The 22,138-nt window shown below is 35.8% G+C and overlaps 2 protein-coding genes across 2 annotated transcripts in view; one reads left to right on the top strand and one right to left on the bottom strand.

Annotated features, from left to right (window-relative positions):
• The first annotated feature begins 178 nt into the window (after positions 1–178).
• LOC139691283 (oxaloacetate tautomerase fahd2, mitochondrial) lies at positions 179–16,468 on the top strand. Its single transcript, XM_071589038.1, has 5 exons — positions 179–664; positions 9,566–9,785; positions 10,143–10,474; positions 15,273–15,360; positions 15,442–16,468. Exons 1-5 carry the CDS (start codon positions 504–506, stop codon positions 15,508–15,510), a joined length of 870 nt encoding a protein of 289 aa, XP_071445139.1. The 5' UTR covers positions 179–503; the 3' UTR covers positions 15,511–16,468.
• A 5-nt stretch (positions 16,469–16,473) lies between these two features.
• The window catches only part of LOC139691282 (uncharacterized), a 34,889-nt gene continuing 29,224 nt past the window's right edge, over positions 16,474–22,138 (bottom strand). The window contains exon 14 of the mRNA XM_071589037.1: positions 16,474–20,302. Within this exon, the coding sequence (XP_071445138.1) occupies positions 20,175–20,302 (128 nt within the window). The 3' untranslated portion in view covers positions 16,474–20,174. The remainder of the gene's footprint in view (positions 20,303–22,138) is intronic.

The raw sequence follows: 22,138 nt of genomic DNA on the forward strand, positions 1-22,138 counted from the left end.
ATGGGGATGGCTAATTTTGTTCTCCGATAGGTATTCAAACTCGTGCATTTTTCACACTCATTAATAAATAAAAATCTCGGCCGAACAAGGAAAAGAAATCGTTTCTTATTACTTGTTTATCAAGACAACAAATGCCATATTTTCAGAATAGCAGTTTCACTACTCATTTGCAGCTGCCTGTTACTAATGAAACATTTCTTTTACCACAAAAAATTACGTAATTACTCCTTTTCAACCTACCGTACTCATGGAGTCCAATTAATTACGTACTAAGCAACATTACTCCAAACAAATAGGTAAATGTAATATTGAGTAATCATCCAGACAGTTAGTGACAAACGGTAATTTAATCTCGAGGAGGGTACAAGGTCCAATGACCTTCATCATTGCCAGCCCACTTCTCAGAGAATTTTTCCCATTCCACGAGCTCCAGCAGCTGAATATTTCGCCGACGTTACTCTTTCCTGTAGCTTGGATAGTGGTGCTTTCCGATACTTAGTAAAATGAAATTTCTTCAGTTTTCCCATGGTAAAGATTCAACTTTAAAGCTGGGTGTTCAAGACGGAAAACATGTGATAGATTTGTCGTCTGCTGATCCAGCTATTCCAAATAATCTGCTGGATTTCCTACGAGGAGGAGAAAGCATGCTTGCAACTGCAAAGAGGTAATAAATTTTGCAAATAATCGTTCAGTCGCAGTACTAATAGGCAACCAGAGAACCGATTTGGCTGGATTCGCAAGTAAAGTGGCTTAACGCGACAGCTAACATAAAATCTAGGGTGCTGTGGCATCGGGCGTGGGAGTCGTGTCAGCTCCGGAGGTCAGGCCCCTGGGTTAATCCGATAACAAACTAAGAAATGGTATATCGCGGAACCAGGGGCCATATGGTCCAACATGTGACCGAAGAAAAAATGAGCGGTTACTATGCGCGAAACAGCCCAGATGATGCGAGAAGAGGTTTTGCCAAATCGTGCTTGGGAATGGCTTCTCACCATGGAAGAATTCTTTCCTATACCCACCACCAAGTTTTATCGGTTCGATTCCATTTTTCTTGAGTAGGAACTGCGATCTAAATATTAAAATTTTTTCGGTTGTATCGGACAATTGTCCTTTGGTAGGTTCTCCAAAGGCGGGGTCCGCACTTTTAAATCAACAGGGCACCAAGTGGAATAAATCCATCCATCCGAAGCAAAGTTCATTTATACACAAGGTCAATGTCTAGGCTTGGCTTAGGTTGCGGTGCCCTACCGCTAATCTTCCATATTGCTTCATTCTACGCCCATTCTTCACTCCGAACCACTAAAGGCTGTTGCCGAATTTTATAGGTAGGATTAATACATTTTTGCTGGTTTGATATTTAAAATAAGTAATATCGATTGCTTTATTGACGCAAGACTAACCTATTTCTCAGAAGATAAACAAGTGGAAATAATACTTTGAATAGTTATTTGCATTGGATGCAAGTCCCATGGAATGTCAATGGGAGCTAAAGGAAGAAAACAAGGTAGCCGATGATGTAAAAGGGTATGACATAGATGAAAGTGAAGTTGAAGTATCTAAAAAAGATATCAGAAATGTGAAATTACCAGGAGCTGACACAATTCCAGCTAAAATAGTGAAAGCACGCAGTAGCAAAGGAAGAAAAGATTTAACAAATTTGAGCAATGAGATGAACAAAATGGACCAATGGCCAAAGTACTTAAAGCAATTAATGATTGTTCCTGTAGAAAAGAAGAGCGATGCCAAGAAATACGAAGAACACAACAATAAGCCTGATATGACATGTGGCTAAAATAATTTTAAAGCAGTCAATAGAAGATTGATTGCATGGGAAACTAAAAAGTGTGCTGGGTGAAGAACAATATGGATTCACACAAGGTGTACATGCAATAGGGTTGTTGAGAGTAATTAATGAAAAAACACGGAAAAGAACAAAAAAGTAAATTGTATTGCAGTTGTATTTATTGACTCAGAAAAATCCTTTGATAAAGTTAGATGGAGTAAATTAATGATGATTCTGAAACAATCATGCTATTGACTGATTATAGACCTGTATCTCAGTCAGAATAAGGACTGAAGGCCACTAGACAGATGAGATTGGAAAAGGAGGGGGTGATAGACAAGGATGCTACCTGCCAACGATCATATTCAACATATATTTGGAATAGATAATAACAGACTGCTTTGATGGAAGTAGAGTAAATATCGGTGGAAAACAAGTGGAATGCATCAGATTAGCTGATGATATGGCTGTAGTTGCAGATAGTAAAGGAAAGTCATAGAAATGCAAAATGGCCCTTAGCGAAAAATGTAATGAATATGAAATATTAATAAGCAAGAAAAAGACTAAGTAGTATAATAGGAGGTGAAATTGAAAGGATCTGCATCACATTGGGGGGTGAAAAGATCAATTATAGAGAGCTTTAGGTGTTTGGGAAGAACCATTGCTGAAGACATGTTCTGTTCAAAGGAAATCAAGTCAAAAATAGCTATGGCAAAAGACAGACTTAATAATAAGAAGAAATTTCTATGTATATTTTTAAAAAAGGAAATGAGAAAGAGATTGGCCCAATGTTACACCTGGAGAGTGATGTTGTACAGAACAGAGACAGACTTAGAGGTAAGATGAAGTAAAATGAATACAGGCCTTCAAAACATGGATCTGGAGGAGGATGGAAGGAATTAGTTGGGAGGGTAAAGACTGAGGAGTTTATACGGAGGATTGGAGCAGAGAGACAATTGGCAACAATAATCAAGCAAAGGAAGGTTAATTTTTCTAAAAGGAATTAAAAAAGATATTGAGCAACACTGGGCTAGGAGATAGCCTCCTGCATACAAGAGGCCTTGGGGATCGGAGTACATAGTATTAAAATTGATCAAGTCAAGTTGAAGTTTGAAGAGTCTCTGGTAGGTTGATGTTACCATGAGAACTTCAATTTAAGAGAGACACTATGTATTTTGAACCACTTTTTAACGTACCTCACTCTCTTCTTTAAAATATTGAATAGCCACATTCCTCAAAGCCATGAAATTTTATAACAAATGCTATTTGACATGAATTCTTTAATTAAGCCACTTTAATATCATCAGTAATTAATATAAAGCTGCATGCTGACAGTTATAATTGGTCAGTTTTTATGTAAAACAAAGGATTTAGAATTGAATTTAATATAATAAAAACTTACTATTGGAAAGTATCATCATTAAATAGGCACATATAGAGTCTAGCAAAAGAAGAAAGATGTTGAAAAGGAGGGGAGGTGACCGAAAATATCACAATTATGTTATCTGAATTTAGATATCAAAGGGTAGATGTTTTTTCTTTGATCAATGTCAATGGTCATCAACATAACCAATGGTCAGCACCCTTTGTATCCTATTACTCCAGAATTAATTTGACACAAGGGAGGAGGGGAAAGGGATTAATTCCCTTTTCAATTAAGGTATGTCATTTTATTGCACCAAGGATATAGATTAAGTATTTTTCAGCGGTCTCCTTTTATAAATTTCAAAAGTTTCCTAATGTCTGTTTAACAAGGATGTTACCTTCCTGGTGGCAACAAGAGGGTACATGCCTGCTAATACAGAGTTCATAGCTTCAATTTGTACCAAGGTGAGTTTCCTCCACCTATATCTTCGGTGTTTGTTGTTTATAGGAAAGAGAAGGCTATAGGGATCTTGATTCCTCAATTTAAAAAATACATCATTATTAAATTCATTAAATAACATGATAAGAGCCCATTTACCTTAGAAAGTTTTTCAAATTCAAAACTGAAGAATGGTAATTGAATCTTAAGGTGGGTGCAAGGTCCAATGACCTTGATCATTGCTAGCCCACTTCTCAGGGAATTTTTCTCATTCCACAAGCTTCAGCAGCTGAATATTTCCCCACCGTTATTTTTGCCAGCAGCTCTGATGTTGCTGTGCTTTTTAAGACTTAGTTAAAATGAAACTTCAGTTTTCCCATGGAAAAGATACAACTTTAAAGCTGGGTGGTCAAGATGGAAAAAATGTGATAGACTTGTAGTCTGGTGATCGATGATATCCCAGCTGAATTCATTGAGTCGGGTGGTGGTTTGATGTGACACATGTGGACGTGCATTGTCATGATGCAGACACACTCCTTTGATGAGACACCTTGTTGTAACCGAGGACCTCCGACACAATATTCTCCCAGAGAAGTAGCCACTCTCTTCATTAAGGCTTTCCTTTATCTCATGAAGGGTAATGCTCTGGTTATTGTGCACCATCTCATCAATTGGAGCCACCGTTGATTCCAGCAAACTTGGCCGCCCCACTGCTCATCGTGGATGTTTTCCAGGCCATCAAAAAACTCCCTGCACCACTTCCGCACGTTTTTGATGTCCATCCACTTTTCACCGTACACTTTACTAAATGGCGATGAATTTATATCAGAGAAGTAGTCGTCAGTTGGCTTTGCAATGTGGCGGAAGAAAGGTACGACGCCAGTATTAAAAAGCAGCTTACAAGGATGCAAAAAGTGATTTATCATCAAGGCGACTATGTAGAAAAATAGCTAAATGTTTAACCTTTCCAACAATGTTTGGAAAGTTGAGAATAAATTTGATTTTTCATTAAAAAAATAGGAGTCCTTACTTTTCGAATCGCCTTCGTAATTGTTCGGGTGAAGTACTACAAGGCAGCCAGAGGACTTTTTTGGCTGGGATTGCTAGTTGGGTGTCTTAACACTTAAGCTAACCCTAAGTCTTGGGTGCTGTGGCATTGGGTGTGGGAGTCATGACAACTATGGAGGTAAGGCCCCTGGGGAATTCTGATAGCAAGCTAAGTGTGATTGCAGAACCAGGGGCCAAATGGACCAACATGTGCCCAGAGAAAAAATTTAATAGTTGCATATAAATCTAAACAGTTATGCACAAAACAGTCCAGGTGGCATGACTAGAGGTTTTGCCAAATGGTACTGGGACGATTTTCACCATGGAAGAACTCCCTCCTATACCCACCATCTATCTTCTGTTATCTGCCTGATTCCATTTTCTTGAGTCGGTACCATGGACTAAATGTTATTATTATTTATTATTATCCTTTGCCAGGTTCTCCAACAGTAGGATCCGTACCATTTAATCAACAGGGCATCAAGTTGATAAACTCCTTCCATTCACAGCAAAGTTCATAAAGACAAGTTCAATGCCTAGGTTTGGCTTAGGTTGCGGTGCCCCACCACTTATCTTCCATGTTGCTTCTTTCTACATCCCTTCTTCACCCCTGCCCGCAAAAGGCTGTTGGCAAGTTACATAGGTTGGATTCATAATTTTTGCTGGTTTGATATTTCAAATAAGTAATATTGATTGCTTTACTGAAGCAACCCTTATCTGTTTCTCAGAAGTATAGCAGATAAGACGAAAGAAAACTGGAGGCATGACAAGTGAAGTGAGATAGAACAATTAGATAAGGAAGGAAGATATAATATGATGTATGAAGAAGCAAGATACCTAATATTTAATGGGAAAGTAAGAAGTAGCATTGAAATAGAAGACAATGATAGGAAAACTATTAGTGAACCAGAAGAGGTAATGAACAGGAGGAAGGAATACAGTGAAATGTTATTGGAATTGGAAAGAAGACTCATGGAATAGGAAATGGAACAAGAGGAAGAAAACAAGGAGGCCAATGATGGAAAAGAGGACTGAAATACTTGAAAGTGAAGTTGAAACATCTATATAAGAGATGAGAAATGAGAAAGCAATAGGAGCATAAATTCCTGATGAAACATTGAAAGCTCACAATAAGAAGGGAAGGAATGAATTTTTAAAAAAATGAGTAATGAGGTTTACAAAAAGGGACAATGGCCTAAAGACTTCAAGGAATCTATAAAAGAAGAAAAATATCAAGAAAAGCAAAGAATACAGAACAATCAACCTGATATCATATTTGGCTAAAATAGTTTTTAAAAGAATCAAGAAAAGATTTTATGCAAAACTAAAAATTATGATGGGAGAAGAACAATATGGATTCATATGAATGTACAAGAGATGCAATACGTCTGTTGAAAGCATTTGGTGAAAGAAACAGGGAAAAGAAAAAAGGATATACGGTTTGTATAAAAAGTATCGGTAATAATTTTTTCATAATTGTTGCATGAAGTGCTGAATTCAGACCTTTGGTTAAGTGTGCACATGATCGCAGATTGTATTGGCATTGATAAGATGAAAGTGCACACCATTATCACTGAAAATTTGGCGTTACGAAAGATCTGCACTTACTTAGTCCCGAAGGTCTTGATGGATGACCAAGAGCTGAGTTGAGTCTCTGCTTGCGAAGACCTTCTGAAATGGCATCGCAATTCCCCAACCCCCTTACAGTCCCGATTTGGCACCAGCAGACTCTTTCCTATTCCCAAAAGTGTAATCCTCCCTCACAGGACACCACCATGGGACCCCAAGTGCCACCAGGGAGCCTTCGAGTAGTGGAAAAGCAACTGGAAAGTGTGTCGATGCTTAGGGGATGTACTTTGAAAATTTTTGAGGCATATCTGAAATAAATATATTCTTCGAAACCTTTTTCCTTACTTTTTATACAAACCATGTATGTTGCATACATTGACTTAAAAAAAGCCTTTCACAGAGTAAATGGGACAAATAATTAGTGATTCAGATAAAGCATGGGGTTGATTGGAAGGAAAGAAGAGTAATAAAAGACATCAGTCAGTAAGTCAGTGTTTGTGTAAAGATGAAGTAAAATTAATACAGGCCTTCAAAACATTGATCTGGAGGAGAAGAGAGGAATTGGTTGGGAGGATATAGTAAAGAATGGGGAGTTGCTACAAAGGGTTGGTGAGGAGAAACAATTAGTAAAGATAATCAATGAGAGGAACGTTGATTGGTTGAGGGAATTGTGTGGAGTGCCTGTTAAGGACTGTTTTACAGAGAATTATAGAAGGGAAGAAGAACAAGGGAGGAACAGGTATATGACATTGGACAAGGTTGATTGGGGAAAGTATGAAGAAACCCTGAGAACCGCTCAGGACAGGAAGGTTTGAAAATCACCATGAGGGAACCTGCTGCAAGGCAGAAAAACTAATGATCATGATGATTATTGGTGCAAAAATTAATCATTAAAAAATTTAATTAGGTACATTTTATATTTGATGAATTCAGGCATTAAAATTTTTGTAGTTTAAGTCATATTGAAGCCGTGATCCTGCTCACCGATATTTCTAAAAGAAGTTGTTAAATATGAGCCCATGAAAGGATGTTTGAAAATTGTACACGCTGAATTAATTACTTTTTGTTGGCGTCATACTTAAAGTAATAAAAGAGGAATATTGGTTGCTGTATTGAAGTAGGCCTTATCTGTATCTCAGAAGTATAACAGATAAGGCGAAAGAAAATGGGATGAGTGGCAAGCTAAGTGAAATAGAGCAAATAGATAAGGATGAAAGATGTGATGTATAGAGAAGCAATAGATCTAATATTTAATAGAAAAGTAAAAAGTAGCTTATGATGACATATGATGTGCACTGGACAAAAGGAAAGTATCAATACTTGTTCTGCTAGATTTTAGCAAGGCATTCGACTCAATAGATATTGATATTCTTTCTGCAAAATTAAGATGCATAGGCTTTTCTGCTTTGGCAAATAATTGGATTAATTTACCTGTATACCAATCTGGTCCACAATAGATAGTGATAAATAATAACTCATGCTCATCATGAGTTAAGGTTTCAAGAGGTGCAACCCAAGGTTTAATCCTTGATCTGCTCTAATTTTCTCTGTCCATCCTCACTCGTAAAGTGCAAACATCATCTACAAGTGGATGACCTGCAAATTGATTTACTAAGTGCACTCAATAACTTGCATAATAGCATCAGGCATATTATTAATGATTTAGAAAATCTTAACACTTGGAGCAAATCAATTTTCCAAAGTAAACCTAAATCCTAAAAAGTCACAAGTAATTATATTAGGGTACCCCCAATTGTTAGCATTGATTAAAAAAGAGCATACACATATATTTTATATAGCAGATGTCCCTATCTCATATCCCTATGTTGTTAAAACTTCAGGTTTAATGATAGATGAAACTCTCTCTTGGACATTGTAATTAAACTACCCAAAATCATCACTCAGCCATTATATCCTCTTCTTAAACTTAAGCATGCCATTCTCACATCTTTAAAGATACAATTAGTTTCCAGCTTAATTCTACCACATTTTGACTATGTGATGTGGTATCTCAAGATACAAGTATCTCTCAAGAGCTTTCCATTCCATGAGGGAACTCCCGATGTTCCCTCAATGTATGCACCAAATTTATCTTTAACTTACTACTATCTGATCACATTACCACTTATAATGATGAACCCTCTTAGCTAAAACTTGACTCTCTGCATACTTTAGCCCTTCTGTACCAAATTCTGAAAACCAGAATGCCTCACTACCTTACCCTCAATTAATCAAGTCTTGATAAGGTGTATAAAAACACCCGAGGGAATCAAAATCTCGTAATCCTCAATCATCAAATAGCCATGTTTAAGAATTTGTTTTCAGTTACTGCTAGCCTAGAGTGGAATAATCAAGAGCTTACCATGACCAAAAGAAATGCACCTTCTCCGCCATCACTTAAAAGGGTTTTGCACAAAATACTCCTTAAGGCACAAGAGATTAGGTAATGCACAAATGTATTCATCCTTTCAGAATAACAGGTAGTCCTGTAGATATGATCGTGATTATTCTGTTGTTTTATTTATGATTGATAGTCATTCTGTTTTTACTAATGTTATGCATATATTATATTTATACTCGTAAATTTGATATGGGTACATAATCATATACATTTACTAAGCATATTTTTTGTCAATATTCAGTTTTATTATTCTTTATTTTATTTATATATACTAAATTTTCTTAGCTTGTTTGTTTGTGATATTTATTAATATTTTATCATAATATTGTGATTACCGAAGTTATTTCTAACAAATTTTATTTTCTTGCACTATGTAGTTCTAATTCATAATTATTCGTATTTTTTACTTTATTAATTTCTTTTCTTTAAATGTGATGTTCTTTTTCTATATATTTACTCTGCAATTTATTTCAAATTTAGTATACAATTTTTCTGTGTGTTCTCATGATATAATTTGCCCTTTCATTGCTATTAGGTATCTGAACATAGTCATAAATCAGTAGGTTTCGCATGTTTTTCACATCCCACTTCTTAAGTTGATTTTTCTTTAAGGAAACCAGTTCCTTACACTTTTACCACAAATATTTTTACACGACAATTTTTTAAATAATTTCATTTTGTATTTTCCCATCATCAGGGTAAACATTTCTGCTGGATGGGCTGAAATATGGACATGAACTCATTCCCTACAAACGAAATGAGTAATTTTCTAGCATTAACTTCAGCTATACATGGAATCTCTACCCAAGTTCCAAAGTATAAATATGGCAAATTGCAAGACTTACATCAGCTTTCCTGATATTTAAATAGCAGAGAAAGTGGTTGCTTTTCTAAAAAGCAAATGAAGACATGAATTATTACTATAGTTATTCTAATTTACAGAACACCCAACTCTTTACAGGTCCATGTCAAAGGAAAAGAAATGTATATATAACCTTTCTGAAGTCAGTATAAAGGCTCCTATAATAGGACCAGATAAGGTAGTGTGTGTTGGTATGAACTATTCTGACCATTGCAAGGAACAAAATGCTCCAATACCAGAAGAACCAGTGATTTTCAACAAATTTCCAAGCAGTATTATTGGCCCATATGATCCTATTCCTTTTCCAACAACATCCAAGGTAAGTTAAAAATAGGCAACAGCCTGATTAAACAAGAAATTCATTCTAAATAGACAATTTTAACAGCTGTAATGAGTATATTTTTATTTCTACTATCAATAAGGCCATCAGTGAAATTAAAATGAAGCTTCAAAAATGTATCAACAGAAATATATGTTAAAGAGGTGGTGTACAGTGGATGATTCTATTCATTATTTTATTTCATCAAGTATTTTGAACTGTCCACCTTAAATATACACACATGAATATTAATCCAGCCTCAATGCTGTCACAAATGTATAAAATTTAACATTGATTTGAAATATGCCCTTAAACTGAAATCAATTGATCAATTAATTAGTGCATTTGTTTTTCTAGGCCATTGATTGGGAGGTTGAATTAGCTCTTGTTGTTGCAAAAAAGGGAAAAAATATTCCAATTGAGTCAGCAATGGAATATGTGTTCGGATATTCTGTTGCACATGATATTACAGCAAGAGATTGGCAGCGTAATAAAAATGGCGGGCAATGGCTTTTGGGAAAATCAATGGATGGATTTTGTCCTCTTGGGCCATGTGTTGTCACAAGGGATGAAATAGCAGATCCATACTCTCTCCCCATTTGTCTCACAGTTAACAACATAGTCAAACAAAATGGAAATACCAGTAATATCATCCATCGAGTTGATGCCATCATTGCATTTATTTCAAGGTGAGTTTGCCTTTGTTCCATTTTCAGTAGACCTTACCACAGACTCAAATATGAAGGGACTCTTCGAGAGTCTCGTCCTATTTTTTTCTTCTACAAATGTAGGTCCACAATGCAGGGATAACTGACTTCCTAAAAGACATGTCGTAAATATCATTACACCAAAGAAGCCTTCAAAGGAATACAAGATGAAATATTTAAAAAAAACACGATGGATGAGGAAAAGATTACAAAAAGATATGGGTCATTCAATAATTCCTTAAAAATACAAGAAATGGTGCTCGTAGTATTGGAAAAGGGTTGGTTGCATTGAGTAAGCCTCATCTCTCTCTAGACTGCCGTAAAAGTTTCAGCTATATCCATGGTTTCATATTCATTGTCGATTGAATCAACTAACTAAGAAACTTTGGTTTATTTCAATAAGTGGAAGATGAGTTTTATGTGGTGATGAAATACTTTTATTAAAGGCTTAACACAGAAAGAGATCGATATTGGATGACATTCTTGGTATATCTGCTCCAGTGCTGGTACAATTAGGTTAATGAATATAAATTTGGCCGTACATCCACAAATGATGAACATCATTCAAGAGTCCAGTAGAAGTGACTTCCTCCCAGAATTAATGACAAAATCCATGATATGGTTTTGAATGATTAATCGATCAAAGTTCACAAAAAAGCTGCTGCAGGCATATCATAAGGTATAGTGTTTTCAATTTTGCACAAAAAATTGGGTGAAATAAATCTCGGCAAGATGGGTACCAAATTTGCTCTAAGTGGAGAATAAATTCAATCATGTAGTTGATTCGAAGGTTGGTTAGGTGCTTTTCCATCACAATCCTGAAGTTTCTGCATTGATACATAACTGTGGACAAAACATTCACTGGATACATTCACTACACACTCATAGTAGTCTAGTTGTTTTAGGGGCGGTGACTGACAGCTAAGATCATTTGTGCCATTAGCCTATTCTTAAAGATAGGCACCAAGGGGTCTCTACCTTAACGTCCCATCTGACAGATGGTGAACTCACTCAAAGTGCTCTCCACAAAGCACCTCAAGGAAGAATCAGAATGCCTCTGAGAAATACCTACCACCTCTTGTGATTTAAACCCAAGCCCTCTAGGTGGGAAGCCAGTATGTTAACCACTGCACCATCCTTGATCCCTTGACTCACTGGTGCATTGGATGTAAACACGGTGCGTTCCAAAAGTAATGCAATTATTTTTTTTAAAGTAATGTATTGAACAGATTTTCACAAACACTTAAAATTCTTGAAAGTACTGTCCTTGTGCCTCTACACATTTTTCCAGCGACTCTACCATGACCGGTACGTGCTCTGGAAGGCATCTTCGGGGACCTCTCGCAAGGTCTTCATCACGACTGATTAGATCTATGGACAAAAAGTGGGTTCCTTTTAGGGCTGCCTTAATCCGAAGGAACAAAAAGACGTCTGCTGGGGCAACATCAGGACTAAAGGGGGGCTGGGGCAGCGTTGGCACCTGGTGTTACACCAGGAACTCGTGGACTAATAGTGCTTTGTGGCAATGCACGTGGTTGAAAAGTAGTTGCCAGGTAGCACAGATATCTTTTTCCTTCCTGATGACCCTTTTTCGGAGTCTTTCCAGCACATCCACGCAGTAGGCAGTGTTAACTGTCTCTCCTTGAGGGACAAACTCCTTATGGACCACTCCTTTACTATCGAAAAAGACAATGAGCATTGTTTTCTCTTTTGATGCTCTTATTCTTACCTTTTTGTGCTTGGGGACTGGTCGGTTTGCCCCTAAGAACTTTGGCATTTTGTTTCTGGGTCGTATTAAAAAACCCAGGTTCCATCACCAGTGATGATGTCCAAATTATGAGGTTTATTTTCCATACATTGCAAAAGTTCACTTGAAACTTCTGCTCGTTTGGTCTTTCATGACACAGTCGCGTAGAGGCTTACAATAACAGGCATCATGCCAATTCCACAGTTTGGAAAGTACTGAGATCGGTTCCATGGCAAAGCTTAGCGTCCCCATCGCCTACTCCAAGTGGTTCGATCCCACTGCGACCAATAGGACCGGCGCAGGAAATTCAATTGCATTACCTTCAGAATGCACCCTGTACACAACACTCCAACGACAAGGAACACTCAAATTGAGGGCTTATATAGTAGATCTGGTAGCAAAGAAGGCTATGACTGAGACAGTTCAGATAGATATGAGCAATCAAATTTCCATCCTAATTTGAATAATTTTTTTCTATCATCCCAGTTAATTTTCTGATTACTTACACCCTGCCACTTTGAATGAAGAAACTAAAATAGTTTCAGTATCTTAGTTTCTTTAGTTTCAACCACACTCTTTACAGCCAAACAGATGGGTTAGCTATGGGTTCCCCACTGTCCCCCTTCCTAGCCGAAGTCTTCCTCAATTCTGTAGAAGAACATCTTTTTAATGCTGACAATCAGCATAACAAAAACGTGGGCTATTGGTTTTGTTACGTTGACGATATACTATACCTATGGACGGGAACCAACCGACAGTTAGACTCCTTCCTTAATTTCCTAAACACTCTTCATCGGAATATTTCCTTCTCCATGGAAAAAGACGTCAACGGCACCATCAACTTCCTCGACTTGACAATCACAATTAGGGATAATAGACACGGATTTGCAATTTATAGGAAACCCACATATACAGACCACATAATTTCTAATGATTCCGCACACCACTTTTCTCACAAACACGCAGCCCTCCACTCCATGATCCACCGCCTCCTACACATCCCCCTTTCCCCCAAAAACTTCAAAATTGAACTCGTGAATATCACTAATATAGCTACCAACAATGGTTTCAACCCCAAACTAGTTGACACATTACTACGGAAAAAACAAAAAGCAATGGCCATAAAAAGCATTTTCGTATCTCAGCCCGCAGTATCTAAAGATTTTAAGTGGTGCTCGATCCCGTTTCTGGGAGATCTTTCATATAGGATTTCCAACTGCCTAGCCACCTCACTCAAAGCAGCCTTCTACCCACCCATAACCCTCTCCAAACTTCTAGCCAATGGAAAAGACACCCAGGATAGCCTTCTCAAATCAGGCATTTATAAAATGAAATGCGAGGATGCAACGGCGTTTATGTCGGTCAGACCGGCAGGAATATCAAGTTACGAGTCAAGGAACACGCTAGGTGTCACAAAAATCAGAATAACAACTCTCTCTTCGCCAAGCATTTACTAGAATTCGACCACAGCAGTGACTTTGTCCCAGAGATATTACACACACTCCCAAAAGGATTAAAAATGGACGCTCTCGAGCAATTAGAGATTAGAAGGCACTTGGTAAACCCCAACGCGACACTTTGTAATGAGCAATTGTTCCCATACCCCTCCCCACTCCTCTCAGAAAAACTAGCCTGGAAATGGTCAAAACAATCCATCAACGCACCTGCGAGCCCCCACCCCTCTCAAATCCTTCCAACCCTCCCCGCCCCCACTCTGTCCTGAGGGTATATATTCTTGCTCTGTCTGTTTTGCAAATTTGTACCTGATGATGCCGCAAGTCGGTGAAACGCGTTGTACCATATAATAAAATCTGTGGAAAAGTATGAGTCTTTCTTTTTAGTATGGATATTAAATACTTCCACGAAGTGAAGCCTGAAACAATAGAATTTATTGATAGCTTCTTTGATAATTTATCAGTGGTGTAGAAAGGGTCAAGTTTCGTTAGCATGGGCTAGGCTTCCTTCCATCCCACGTGTGACTTGCCATTTACCATCCTTTTAACCAGGGGCCCATTTCTTCAGAAGCCACATATCAGTTTACATGCCCTTTAAAAGCAATCATAGCTACTGTATGAAGTATGTTAAACAACATATACTGTCAAATGTACAGGTGATAATTGTTGGAAGATTAATTGCCATTAATCGGCTTTACATGAACCAACTGTAAGAACATGTAAATCAGCTATTAGCTTTAAAAACGAACTCCAGACTGCACACACTAGTTATATTTGGAGGAAAGGAATATTGTAATAAGGAATTGATTAACCAATGTTACTTATTAAAAAAAGCCCTCTTAGGTAGGCAAATGCATTGGGAAAATGGGCCCCCATTGGTGATAATTCCCAGCTATACTACTGTGATGTGTATGTGTGTTTTCTGAAATTGATTTCACTTATTTTGAGTTTTGCTTCTCCTTGCACATTTTGTAAACCTGATCATGCTTTCTACTGTAGCAAATACAGTATCCCTATGTACGAATATCATCCAACATATTAAGTGTAAATTATGGAGACATTCACAACTTTTTTTGACATTTCTATAAGCATTACCCCGATTCAACAATGACAATTAATAGGATACAAGTCATGATAAACTAGATACATAAGATTGCTAGAGGTAGATATTTTTAATAAGGAATAATAGAATTTAAAAAACAGAATTTCTTTAATAGAATTTTTAAAAACTTCCTTTATGAACGTTCTGTGTGCTGGTCAAGAATTGTTCCAGAGATGGGCATGGCCTAGAATTTACCCAGAATAACCTTCTAACTTTGTAAACATTGTGAAATGTAACATGGATTTGGATTGCATTTATCATTTGGATTATATAAAAAATGTAGCATATAAAATTGCACAGCTGATCTTGTTAAAGTCACTAAATTTAACATAGGTTAATGGTAATGCAACATTTAAATTTGGAGGCAATATTTTCAATGACCTCGTGCAGGTATGATATAAATCCGAAAACATTTGTTGGCCATGACTGAAGAAATAAACCCCTGGTCATTTAAAGAAATTATATAACTTGTTACAGATTTTTCACATTATTGCCTGGAGATGTAATCCTTACTGGGACTCCTCCAGGAGTGGGGCATTTCCGCAAACCGCCAGAATATCTGAAGGTATGATGTAAACCACTGATGTAACATGTATGCCTCATGTTGCATTACTAATAGTAATTAATGTACTAATTGCTTTTGCAGGTTGGTGATGAAGTGGAATGTGAGATTGAAGGGATTGGAAAAATTCGAAATAAAGTCATTCAGCAGTGACATACTCAAGTAAAAGTTGCATCGAAAAATGTCATACACAAAAATAGTCTAATACTAATTCATAAGTTTCATTTTATATTTTCTATTTGTAAAAATATGACAAGAAAAATTCCTACTCTGAATATGTAAATGATTGGAGAATCTCTGCTGCTTGACATCATATTAATTCAATTTGAAGCCCTATTCCACATGAAAATACAAAAGGATGAAACTGCCTTTACTCTCAAACAGATCAGGTCTTATTTAACTGAGTATATTTGCTTTGTCAGTACAAAAAGACTTAAAAGATCAAAAAGTGTGGCATAAAATTAAAGGTAGGAATTGCTAAGTAAATGGCAACCTAACTGCCAATAAATATTCAAAACAACTGTTTAGAACCAGCAGTGGTAAGTTGACTGTCTCTCTGCACAATAGGTAAAACTGCTATTATGTTCAACATTTATACATAAAAGCTTTGATTTTTTTTATAAATAGGTCTTTCCTCAAATTGAGTTGAATTCAATTAATCATAAAACACTTGGACAAAAAAATGGGACTATGCACAACTAAAAATCAAATAAAAGTCATTGATTGCCACTGCACATTTTAGTTTTAGAAGGAATTTGGTTTCAAAGGGGAACATTGCCATGGACAAACACAGCAAGAGTGATTACATCATTTTACAAAAATATTTGCAGCCAATTCCAAATAAATCATTCATTCCTTTAATTCTCCTTTCCTTGGGTTTTACTTTTTCCCACGTGTGTGGTCTATTCTAATGTACACAATCCCCAATCCTCAGCCAAATGATAATAAAAAGAATCCTGTATTTATAATATTATAAATGCAGAACAAAAAAAATAACACTATTGTTGGTTGTGACATGGCATTTTTAAAGTGATGATTAACTATCATTTTCAAATCTTAAAAAACACCAGGTTTTGTATGACTAGTTTTAATAAAAATACATCGATATTGATTGTGTTTAATTCATTTTATCCTGGAAACTCCAATGTTGGTATCTCCATCCAATACAACAAATAGTATGTATTATCATACTATGAGCAATATATTCAGCTCTTTTCAACACTTTCACGTTCCAAATTAACATTGAAACATATTATTTTTACATTGCATTCTGCATCAACAAAGACTACGTTAACATTATCACCAATTTCTGCCTCAAACATGGCAAATAATAATGAAATACCACATTACTAAATAAACAGCACCATTGCACATATTTTCTACACAATAATGTGAGTCACAATGTTGGTAGAGCAAATTAATGCATTATTACATTATCCAGGTTTCAATTTCAAATATTTTTTCCAGAGATAAAAAATTAACAATAAATGACTGAAATACAATTCTCAATGCTTGATGAACTGAGCCTAAAATGAATCAGTCATATATCATAATTAGATGAATTTTAAATAATACCCCAAATTTAGACCCACAGCACAGACAACAGAATAAAAAAATTAGTTGCAGCTGAGGTAAAAATTCATACTAATAAACATTTTCAGCTGCTGGTCATGTTGTAAAATTGTTACAAATGCAAGAAATAAGTGCTGTAATTACTAAATTACCTCTCTCGCCAAGCAACTATTAATGCACTGCATGGGCACACACTTATGTCTTCAAGAAATGGAGAAAGTAACTCCACCATATCCAAGCCCAATGACATTTCAGCAGAATAAAATTAAAACCTATTATGCCAATGAGGTTGATGTTGACATTAAATTAACAATACTGTCTCACTGCCACTCTGATCAAGGAAATGCCTACATATTTTTCAACAAAATTTACTAAGATTGCACATTATTTGCAGGTGAACATGCAGTAAAAATTTGATATATTTTTATAACTGAATATGTAATTTTTACAACAGAACTGCAAAGCATACTAACAAAAATTAATAAAAGATAGACGGACGGAACTAACATAATTTCAATATGGTAGCACCATTTATGTCTAACTATAGCCATCATTCCTTTTATGCTTATTATTATAACTGCGAATGAAAAGGGAGCCATAACTTAAGGATGGACTATTTACAAAAATTTGGGAACAATATCAGTACAGACTGAAATATAATCCTACATCAATCAATTGTTTAAGTGTGAAAATACTCATATGACAATATCGATGGGAATGCATTTTAACAATACCAAACCATTCTTTCAGGATCTGAACTGAACGCAAATTATACAATTGTAATCTCTTAAAATGCATCAACTATCATATCAGAAAAGAACTGTTTGAACTAACGTTGGGGAAATGCATTCCATAAGTACATTCATGGCAGTCACAGAAATGCACATAATCTATCCAATTTATAAACCTTGGTTTATTCAAACTAAACAGAGAGATGAGAGTATATTTTATGCATTTTAAATTTGCTGATAGTACTTTATTTCTTTATCATTTTATTGCATCCTATAAATTTATTAAACATAATCCTCATTTTCACAATGCAGAGGAAAATATGGATATTCCCAACATCTTTTTTTGACTAAGCAAATATCATGTGTTAAGCTACCTATAAAGCCTCTTGCATTTTATTACCGAAATGACCAAGCTCAAGGGATATCCATTCTCCTGACCTCTATGAGATTAGGGAATGCTTGAAATGCTTTACCATTATGCCCCGAATCATCAAAAACAGAAGGCCTTTTTACTCCATTACCAGCATGTATATGTTTTCAAACCAAAATTGAATCATACGTTCATTTCAAAAGAATGAAAGATTATTTTCTCCTGATGTAGCACTCCACACAGGTTACCCTGATTACGGCTTCACACATATATATTTTGCATTTTCCCTATCACTCATTACCAATTAAAACTAAAATATATTCTGAGGGTCAATTCAATTTCTTGCAAACAAGCACATTAAAGTCTTTTGAAAATAAGTTTGAACTTAATGATATTTCAAGAATATTTAATTCCATTGAGCAGCTGAGAGGTTGAATCCAGAGGCATTTCTTTGGGAGTGGATTTAACTGTGATTTAGAAAACTTAGTAATAATATAAGAAAATATGTAGGATTGTGTGTGTACCTATTATGTAAATTAAATATGACATGCATGATTACTGTCTTATATACATGTCAAAACATCTGGCATTTAAATAGAAAATGGCAAGAACCACAACATGATTAAAACGCCTAAACCACTTTGGTGGAAATAAATTTTCAAATAACACTTCTAAAAAGAAAATAAAGTAGTTTTAGGTAAATTTCATTCTAGGTGTGGAAAAGAGTAATAAAACAAAATGTCACATTAAGTAAATCATACTGTGTATTCAGCAAAATATAAGAAGAGCAAAATACTACCAGATCTCCAAAATAAATATCAAATATCTAGAAAATGTTTCCATGATGAAGAATGAAAATAAAGAACTTTTGGTGAAGAATGTAATACGCATTTACCTACAAAAATCACTTTGATACTGAAATAGTCTCAGCAACATGGCATGATAAAGTATTCTGAAAACTAAAACATTTTTTGAAATCCTGAAGTGAGGAAATGGGCAAGCATGAGGATTGCCATCTTAAAGTGAACTGTTTCCTGACAATGTTTTATTTCTTGTCAATACTGTTAGCAGCTGAAAGTAGCCCTTCATTCAATCAAAGCTATTTCTGGCTTATTGAACTATTCCCAATTTAAGAGAAAAATCCTCTTCTTGATTCCTTCAGCCAATCAGAGGCCAAAGGCCTGTTTCCAAGAGCAATTTTAAGGTTTGTAATTATATGGCAATCCATATCCAAAACAATATGCAAATATAAGTTATTATGGTAAAATTTGAGGCATTTGAGTACCTAACAGGAATGAAGTCTGTTTGAACTTTCTTTCTCAAAATTCAGCTCATTACATATTGTCTGGTTTCATTCTGCATTAGGCAAGACAGAAACTTGGTTCTGAAAGGCTCAGTAAGCCTTTCCAAGAAATCCCTTTTCTATTACGCAAGTACCCAGTAGAAAATTCACTAAGATGATGGAAGATCAAAAGTATGCAACTACACTGTGTGTAACTGTATGGATATTATTGAACAGCTTGATACTGAAATATTCCCAGCAGTTTTGCACCCTAAAAAGAGGCATTTTAGTCCATCTCTCATTAGGATCATAAAAAGGGGAAGGCTATACTGAGACAAAAATGGCTGAATGGATTTTTGCAGATCATATCTGATGCACAAACTTCGCTAATTTTAAAGAAAGACATTGTAGACAACTTAGCAATAAATAGTGTTTGTGCTCAACTACAAATTTTCACTTTGAAAGAGGGGAACACAAATGCCTATTAAAATTGGCAGTACTAAATTAAAATTGTTTCAAGAATTGAAACATTTCTGTATACTATTTACATGAACCAATCCTCAAATTCCCTTCCCTAATTCCACTGAAGTTAATCAAGAATACAACCAATATTCTACAAATCAATGTAAAACTACTCTTTCTTGCTACATTGTGGAAAGCAAGATATAAATCCTGTCTGTAGAATATTTAGTCCCAGTGGATTAATTCCTCAAGGTCAATGTACTCTCTCAGCATCAGGTTTAAAGTATGCCTGATACATAAGACAAGAAGAGAAAAACATTTGCCTTTGTTATTACAACTATAAACACAGCCTACATATAATTACTTCTACTTATTATTACCCTAGAAATATTAGCCGGTGTCAAACTTGGCGCTTCCGAATCTTGGCTTGGGCCTCTCTCAGAAGTGAATCAAATGAGTCATCTCCACCTCTGCTGACTCCACTTCCTTTAAAGCCTCCTCCAGATGATGACCATGTGCTCATTGCATCTATCATTAAAAAAAGAACATTAATACATTCTGTAGCTACTAAGTTAGGAAAAAAAGAAAATTTACCCTAGCAATATATCGTATTTGCCAAAACATACAAGACCCCATTAATGCATAGGCATTTCTTGGGAATTCCATGCAAATTATTTTTATTTACCCATAAAATCCTCTACTGCTGACCTTTCTTCAAATGGATACTTATTCACAAAAGAATCTAAACCCAAAAAAAATTTTTAAACACAGTGAACACATTTATACAATCCTTCTACTGTATGAATCAATATTCAGCAATAGCACACATTTAATTTCTCTAAGACTAGTAGTAGTAGTTTTTAGGGGAGGCGACCGACAGCTAAGGTCATTTGCGCCATAGGGGATGGACAGGAAAGGATGAAGGGTGGAGGGAAACCCGGCGTCGGCATTAGCCTACTCTTTACGAAAGGCGCCAAGGGGTCCGCAGTTTAACGTCCCATCCGACGGACGGCGTACTCACTCAAAGTGCCCTCCACAAGGCACCTCAAGTAGGGATCGAGATACCTCTGAAAAATATTCAACACCGCCGGGATTTGAACCCGCGCCCTCAGGGTGGGAAGCCAGTACGTTAGCCCCCGCACCATCTCGATCCCCTTCTCTAAGACATTTAGTATATTAAAACTATTTTGTTTTCTCCCAAAGTTTAAGCATATGCCTGGTTTATAAGATGTGACCCGCACACCAGAGGGAAATTTTATGCCATGCTTTCTTTTAAACCTGGTGCCCTTTTTATTACCAAAATGAGAGAGAAGCAAATGGGTTCAAAACTTGAGATGCATTCCCTTACCTTTTCTCTAACATTTTCAGTACATACTTAGACAAAAAAAATTGCTACCCATGTATAATTTGTTTTTTTTTTAAATATATATAAAAGAAAACTGTTTGGTCCAGTTACTTGCTCTCCTGATTTCTTACACACACAAAATGGGAAATCTGAAGTTAAGTTGTAATTATGCTCTATTAAATAACAGACCTGTCAATTACCTTAGTCATACACAGACCAGAAATATGATTCTTTTAGTAAAAATAGGACCTTACATAGATGCTTTTAAAAAGCCACTTTATTACGCCTTAGGATGAAGCCTCACATAAGGTCTAAACTGACCCAGTGATTCAATCAATATGGTATTCCACTGCTCTCAGTTCCACTTTAGTAAGTTTAATATGGCATAGTAAAATTCAATCCATCAATGTCCGTGATGAAATTGTAACTTAATGATAATGATGTAATATTTCATTTTCACCACTAACATTACAAATTTTGAACATAGTTGAAAATTTGAAAGTTACTATTGAGTCTCTATGCTGTTATTACATTACTTTTAATTGCTCATTCAGGAGAATAAAAAATAATTAAGTATCTCTGCAGCTAGTCCCAAGTCTACTGTAAAATCAGCTAACTTAACACTATAACTCATTTATGCCATGATATTATGATTTCTTATGTCACTAGCCTTTGTTCTTTGTGGAATATTTAAGTTCAGTATATTCTGCATCATCATAATTCAATAGTGTACCAGTACCTTTATGAGAGAATATTCATGGATGTTTCAAGTTTGTGTCTATAATGATTGGTATTCATTAATTTTTACATTACCGAGGTGATTTTGTTTATTAGACCAATGCAGTATTGTTCCTGCTCGGGTAAATAGTTGCCTGTGATAGCATCGAGTTAGTAGCTTTCATTCCATGTTTTTTCATCATTATGATTAAGTAGTTATTATGATTATGAATGGCCACTGTTTCATAGTAGTCCCAAAAATAATCACAATAGTTTATGAAAAATAACGGACCTAGCCATTA

Source organism: Hetaerina americana, unplaced genomic scaffold (genome assembly GCF_022747635.1).
Source record: "Hetaerina americana unplaced genomic scaffold, ioHetAmer1.1.p SCAF_32, whole genome shotgun sequence".
NCBI classification, from domain to species: Eukaryota; Metazoa; Arthropoda; class Insecta; order Odonata; family Calopterygidae; genus Hetaerina; species Hetaerina americana.